Source organism: Nestor notabilis, unplaced genomic scaffold (genome assembly GCF_000696875.1).
Source record: "Nestor notabilis isolate BGI_N333 unplaced genomic scaffold, ASM69687v1 scaffold13428, whole genome shotgun sequence".
Taxonomy (NCBI): Eukaryota; Metazoa; Chordata; class Aves; order Psittaciformes; family Psittacidae; genus Nestor; species Nestor notabilis.
This window is the reverse complement of record NW_009940656.1, coordinates 14,094-21,582: the sequence shown is the minus strand read 5'-3', so window position 1 is coordinate 21,582 and position 7,489 is coordinate 14,094. Positions and strand designations below refer to the sequence as shown.

At 37.5% G+C, this 7,489-nt stretch overlaps 1 protein-coding gene across 1 annotated transcript; it reads left to right on the top strand.

Annotated features, from left to right (window-relative positions):
- The first annotated feature begins 870 nt into the window (after positions 1–870).
- On the top strand, positions 871–6,966 carry CLEC3A (C-type lectin domain family 3, member A). The gene is made up of 3 exons (XM_010020471.1): positions 871–1,049; positions 3,167–3,247; positions 6,341–6,966. Exons 1-3 carry the CDS (start codon positions 935–937, stop codon positions 6,730–6,732), a joined length of 588 nt encoding a protein of 195 aa, XP_010018773.1. The 5' UTR covers positions 871–934; the 3' UTR covers positions 6,733–6,966.
- The last annotated feature ends 523 nt before the right edge of the window (positions 6,967–7,489 follow it).

Below are 7,489 nucleotides of genomic sequence, written 5' to 3'. Positions count from 1 at the left end.
GAGTGTGATAGATAAGCACATTATTGTGACAATTTCATTTGCCCACCAAAGTCAGTGATAGGTTCTGCTGCTTACAGCAATCCCAATTAAAAGGCAGCCCCAGAAAACTTGGAGCCCAACAGAAAATAAAAGAGATCCAAACGCAGAGAGCCCTCCAGAGTCCAGAGAGACACTGTCCTGCTTCAAGCATCTTGTGCTTTACTATTCTTCTGACCACATAGTCAGGACTTGGGAACCTTTGGAAGAGAATTACTGTCTTTTGTTTCAGAGCTTATAGTACATACTGTTCTTAATCAGAAACACAGTCGTATTTATTAGGTTCTTATTAACTCTTCATGAAATGATAAATGATCCTTGAAATGAATAATAAATAATAAACAATTCTCCTAATGTGATATTAATGTATATATACTCTCTGTGTGTGTAGCTGCAGTGTTTGGATTTATTCAGGCAGCAATATTCTTTTTTCATTTTGGTGTAAATAAGATCATGACCCTTGTCATGACTTAACCAGCCTGGGATCATGTTACATTTGTAGAGGTTTTTTGGCTACCTTTCCTTGAGGCTGGCATTGCAGAAGGCTGGTTTTCCATACATTTTAGCTTCAAAGTTAAAACAGGAGATACGGTGCTTATTAGTGGCAACCAGTGCACTATTCAGTGCTGGTACAGCCTCTGTAAAAACAACCTGTCCCAGCTGAACTCAAAATGGAAATAGGAATTTCAGATGAGATGTGAGAACAAGGGGGTGCCTTATGCTACAGCCAGCTTAAGTATTAAACACATTTCGTAAGCAAGGAGTACAGCCAACCCTATCACCACACTTTTATAAAACTGACCTCAGTCAGTCCTACTGAGATATGTCTATGCAACTTACTCTCGTAGCTGCTAAAGAGAATCTCTTGAAGCTTCTTGTTAAGTTCTTTTAAAGAGACATGGCACAAACTGGACTTAGGATTTTTCTACTCATAAGCATACTGCTGCTGGATCAGACCATCAGCCAGGCTTCCAAATTCAAAGCCAGGAAGCACAGCAAACGTAGAGTGAAAGGTACTGGGTTATAACTGGGAGGAGGGATAGAAGCTTACAGACTGTGGAACTTTACTATGTACTTAAATAACATTGCACGAATCAGAAACTAACATTATACAAATGCTTATTAAGAAAGAACATTTGAGTCTATCTTATATCAGTCTTTAAAATATTTTTATGTGAGTTAGTAAAGCCAAGAATAGCGTTCAAAATGAGTTCTGGAAATTGAGCCGTATAACAGTTGTAAATATCTTGCTCTGTTATGCCTATTCCTCTCTGACAACATTACTCAGGACTCATGGGTACAGCTGAGAGAGGACTCTAGCTGATCATTCTTAGTTATGTAGTTACAGTTATTAAGATCAGAAGAATGGAAATTCATGTACATATGGTAGAAAAGAACAGAATAAAATATTTAGTCTCCAAGGGTTATTGTTCAGATTTTTGTACCTTTCCCTAATTTTAACAAAATGTGTCTCTAATATTTGTGGAATATAACTTTACCTGTGTGAAAAGCACTGTAAAATGGCTAGTCAAACAAATGAAAAAGAATTAGCAGAAAATGATAAAGCATAAATTCCCAGAGCAAAGCTTACAGAGCAAATACAAACCCACTGAACATTGTTTGGAATTGTCTGTGTATTTAATTTAAAGACTTATTTCTAATAAAAGAGGGTATGATGGAGGTTACACCAATGGCAAATATTTAAACTCCTAGCCAATGAAAAAACCACAGCTTTGATAAAGCCATTGTACAACATGATTATAGAGCTCTGGAGTTACACAGTTACATATACACTTACTTCTCCTTTTGAATCTCCATGGTTTAAAGCTTGGTGTCCTATGGACAGTCTGTTTATACATTTGTTTTGCCAGCACATTTGTCTGTTAACCTTCCACTAATAAGTTTTGAACTGGAAACAATTTGGCAAAAGAATAGACATCCTTAGGATAAGTTTCCCGATATTTTGGGGGGGGCTGTGATCTGCATTAGTGTCCCACTGAGAAACCTTTGCAGCAGGAGCTCAGAATGTTCTGGTTTTGTCTCTTTTCAAACAAAGGAACGTGGAAGGGCTTTTGTGAACTGGGACTTGCAGGGAGTAGCATGGACTGGGGAACTGGGAGTCCTGCCTTGGGGAACCAAGGAATCAGGAAGGACAGCTGGAGTTATCCCCACAGGCAGCAGGGAATATGGACATGAGCTTTCTGGGGTGCAGCTGGAGGATTATATGATGTAACACACATCTATAGGAACTGTGGTTTTTTTAGTTCTGCTACGTGTGAAAGAGCTTATTTATTCCTCATGTTCATTACTGTGGCTTCTGGAAGGTCTGGTTAACTGCTGCAATCAAATTGTCATCTTGTGCAATGGGAACATGCCTGCTAGTTGTTTGATGGTGGTAGAATATTATAATGATTAAGAAACAAGAATGGGAAAGATGACATGAAAATAGAGTTATGTGCAAATTAGCTTCTTTTCTTGTCCCACCATCTTTCTGATGCTTTTGTAAGTGCTACAGAATGGTGATTCAGACTACATTTGTGTGACTTAAGTCACCTAGCCCTCTCTGTACTCATGGAGAGAGGAAGGCTCCTTCTGGGAAGGAGAAATTGCAGCTCAGCAAGCTTGTCTGCATACATTTGAACTGTGAAGTTTGGTTATATTAGCTGTTCACTGTGTTAGAACAAGAGTTGCATAAAACTTTCATCCTTTCAGAAACAACATTTCTTCGAATAAAGAGAACTTGTGTCCTGCTATTATTTGTGTGCCGTATAAATACATCATGGTGTACAGCTTCAAAAGTAAATAGGCAAATTTCATCGTAAATTAGATATTGGCATGCTAAATAACAATTAGCCGCAACAATCCACAGTTTTCAAACAGTTACCAGGATAAAGTTCAGCTGAAAATTAGATTTAAACTATGAGGGTGAAACATGAAGGTGAAGTCCTCCTTGTTTTTTATAGGAACCCTACAGGAATCATTTCATTAAGGAAAAATCTTTAACAGAAATCAAAACATATCTCAGCAATGCAGAAACCTATGGTATTCTGAAACAGCTTTTACCATACTATTTTAAAAAATATTCTTTGTGTATGTATCTGTTAATTTCTCTGTATTTCTTTTATTTAAGAAAAAGATGACCTAAAGACCCAGATTGACAAATTGTGGCGAGAAGTAAATGCTCTGAAAGAAATGCAAGCACTTCAGACAGGTAAAGCGGCTTACACTGGTCAATGGCTTCCATAAGTTACTGTTGCCTTTCCTCTCTCCTTTACTCCCATCCTTCTCTTTAATAGGGAATTGTGACAGAAATATAACTCCTCAAGAGCATGGTGTGCCATAGATGTAATGGTGAAGGAAGCAGTCAAGTAAAATCTGAACTAAAAGTGTACAAGTTATAATTCTTCACTAAGAGCAAGAATCAATCTGGAGCAAGAGCTGTAATAATCTTTACTATGCACAACCCCAAGCTGTGATTTTTAGGTATATTCACACAAAGATAACACAGTAAGAGTTGCTGGGTTTGAGAGTTTAGGTGGTCAATGAGTTAGGTCCCCTTAGATATGAACACAGGCCAACCATCAAGGCAAAAATATTCATGGAAAAGGCTGAGAATACCCTCAAAAAGAAGCTAAAAGGACTGAGCCTTTTTGAAGTGTGCAATTTGCAACATTCAAATGTGAATGTTACCATAAAACTTCAAAGTAATACCCACTGTGAATTCAGAAATATCCTGTATCGATGTGCAGAGTCCTTTAAGCATTTAAATAGCCAGATGGAAAATTCCAAACAAAATAAGAAGGGTAAATACACAGGCACCTACTGGACAGTTGTGCTTTTTCACAGCTGTTGACACAGAACGTGGCAATTAAGCATGTACAGGAGGACACTACAGAGGAAATGACATCATTAACATGAAAGAGAACATATTTTCCTTAAGGATGGTAATATTTGGGTTGTTCTGTTTCACATCTTGGGTTACATAGAGCTTTTCGAGCTTTACAGAATATTTTTATTTTAAATGTCTTATAAGAACACTTCAGAAGTTTCTTAAAAGAAGGAGCCTGTGCTAGACAAGTAACTCTTGTTTAAAAGTAATTCTTGTATTGCTTCCAGAAGGAACTTGAGAATAAGCATGCAGTGGCTTAGAAATGAAACCAGAGCCAGGAGATTTTCTATCCTCAAAACTTATTTTGAGCTATATCCTAAATTCAGAACCCACACTGTTCAACTGGATTCCAAATTTGACAAAGAGATCTATCACCCCTCTAGCTCTGACTGCGTTTATTAATGGCTTTATGATACTTGAAAAAGGTGGTGCTTTTTCAGCTTATGGACATTTCCAAGACACACATTACAATCTGATTTCTTCTTTTGCTCAAATTTCCTATGTCTCCTTTCTACATACCATGAAATATTGCCACACAACATTTAGCAGCACATACTTTCTCCCTAAAAAGGGCCGGTCTCCATTATTACTGCAGTGTTGCTGAAGTAGATAAGATCTTTCCGGTCTTTTCCATGAATATGAATTTGTTAAATAACTCGACATTCAGCAAATATGTTCATTACTTTTCTTTGGCCATTAGCAGTTGGAAAGGTTAAAATTTGAAAGATAAGCCCTAGAATAAAATGGTGATCCTGAAAATGCAGCTTAGAAGCGCGATGAATACTACAACTGGAAGTACTAAAAGACTCAGACATAGGATATGACCTGAAGTAGATTTCCATATCCTGTTGATCATATACGTAATTACTTTTTTTACAAGAACAGATGACAAGAATTAGAAACAGATTATAGAAGACATAAGGACAGAAGATGTTCATATTGTTTCATGACATATTTCTAATATAAGTACAAGATGAGTTTAAACAATAAATGAAATAGTCTGGAAGTAGTCACATGCAGGATTCTAAAAATATTTGTTGCAGGAGTGTATTCAAGGCTTTTGTTAACTTCCTCAGCTCAGAAAGAACACTCCTTCAAGGAGGGTTTTCTTGTGTTTTTCTTGGTAGAATCAATTTTTCACACAGTGTATTAGGAGAGCAGGAAAGCAAATTTTAAGGACTCACTCCTGCAAGCCTGTCCACACAGATGCTGGGCTGGAACAACTTTGACAGCAGTTCTGCAAGGCAATTCCAGTTACAGAGCATATGCCAAATTAATGTTCTAGTATATTTGGACTTTACATAAAGACTTCCCTGATACGTTCCAGTAGAACTAAAAGCAAACAGATTTATAAATGCAAATGTTTAGATTATTAGGTTCAGATTGTCACGCAAACTCAGTAATAAGTATACATTCTTTAGAAGTGTTTATAGATTTAAGTCACCTTACCTCATTTAGTATTTGAAGGGGTAGACTTTGCTGTAAAGACCAGACTTTAAAAACTAAAGTGATCAATGTGTACTCTTCTACAGGTGGAAATATACATTTATCAATCACTCAGAGATTTGCATTATGAACTTTAAATCAATATTTTTTATTTCTGGCAAGCAGGATACATTTAAAATACCACTTTTCTGTCCTGCCTGTGTTTGCTAGGAACTAGGCTTAGTTAATGCACAAAACTTTACTTTCCTTTGGCACCTAAATATAAATATGAAAAAAACTTTAGATCTTTCTCTTTACTATAAAGCCAAGTATAGATTTCATGATGACCAGTTTGTATCTGGCAACAATACAAACATCCATACCCCATCCATTCCATCAACTTTAAGACTGATGAATAAGGTAAAAATGTGTGAAAGCAGGACTATTTGATAAAAGAAGACATAAGACACACCTACAACAGGCCTGGGTTATATTTTAGCATTCTGAAATAGCAAAGTATAAAATCCTTGAGAGAATTACATTGTTGGAGGAATTCTGGGGCTCAAGATCATGTCTGAGATTTTCTGGCATAAATACGGAAAAGATTCTCCAAAGCACATTGTGGTGTTAAGATGGCAGCTATGTCTGTCCTTCCTCTTAAGTACCTCTTCTCTGGAGCAGCTTTCAGCCACCCCTTGTAATCCAAGGTGCTTTGCAGAACATCTGTGAGCAGTCTGTTCAGACTTCCCAACAGCATGCTAACGTGCTGGCTGTATACAAAGTCCTACATGAACAAAAGGAATAGCAGGTAAGTCCAATCTTACTATCACTTCCTGGATGACTCTGTGGTGGCAAAAGCCTTCCACTTGCTGGGGGACTTGTCTGCTTAGTTCCCAACAGACCTTTAGGAAAATTGTCGTTTATAGGAAACATTATTCAAAGCTATAGCCCAAGCTTTCACTGAACATGCAAACCAATATCTATTCACAGTGTGTCTTCGTGGGACAAAGGCCCATAAGAAGTGCTACCTCGTGTCAGAAAGCACCAAACATTTTCATGAAGCCAACGAAGACTGCATAGCCAAGGGAGGGACGCTGGCTATCCCAAGGAATAATGATGAAACAAATACTCTTCGAGATTATGGCAACAAAAGTATGCCTAGGGTGTCTGAGTTTTGGTTGGGTATCAATGACTTGATAAATGAGGGTAAATTTGTTGATGTCAATGGCATGGTTCTACAGTACTTCAACTGGGATCGTGCCCAACCAAATGGGGGGAAGCGTGAAAACTGTGTCTTTTTTTCCCAGTCATCACAAGGCAAGTGGGTGGACGAAGTCTGCCGTACTGCCAAAAGATATATCTGTGAATTTCTGATCCCATAATTACATTTACAAATTACCGTGGCCATGTTTTGGGTTATTAACATGCAGTTTTGGTTGTGAGTAACCCCTCCCACTTTGACAGTGGGGAGTTAAAAATATCCATCTCCTGCATTGTACTCACTTTTGAAGCAGAAGTTCTCTCTATTAATTTATTTTCTATTCAGATGCTAAAAATGTTATTTTTAGAGTGTGCTGTCATTATGTACAAGAATATATATTGCGTTTTGACCTACATTATATCCTATTTTGGCATATTATTTCAGCCTGATGTTCGGGTTGCTGGCATTCTCTTCCTATTTCTGTACTTTTTATCTCCATGGTAGGTTAGCATTTGCTTGAACTCCACACTCCAGTGAATTTATTGAAGGTTTACAAAAGATTGCTGCATGGAGACATGCCAGTATGAGGTGTAAGGATCCTTTCAGTTCCAGTGCTTAAGAGGGACTTTGGGATTATGTGAGCTCCTGTGAAAAATTATCATTATCCTCATGGAGTTTAGGAGGATGGATCTGTGATCGCGAGTTTTTTACCTATGGGTTAAAAAAGCCAAATTAAACAGAAAAATCTGATGTTAATTTTTGAACTACATGGAGGTACAAGTGATACACTGCCAGAAAATGGGGGAAATAATAGCTGTTCTAAAACATCAGTCAGTCTAAACACGTTTGCTTCTAAATGTCTCAATTATGGTTAAATATTAGATGTCATTTGGAACATTCCCATAGAAGAAACCAGCGCGAGACTAGATCCCACCTCC

Bases quoted from the DNA above. Each gene is read 5' to 3' on its own strand.
- CLEC3A (XM_010020471.1), top strand. From the start codon at position 935: ATGGCACAAACTGGACTTAGGATTTTTCTACTCATAAGCATACTGCTG. The intron at 1,050-3,166 runs GTACTGGGTTAT...CTTTTATTTAAG, and splicing joins CAGCAAACGTAGAGTGAAAG to AAAAAGATGACCTAAAGACC. The intron at 3,248-6,340 runs GTAAAGCGGCTT...ATCTATTCACAG, and splicing joins AATGCAAGCACTTCAGACAG to TGTGTCTTCGTGGGACAAAG.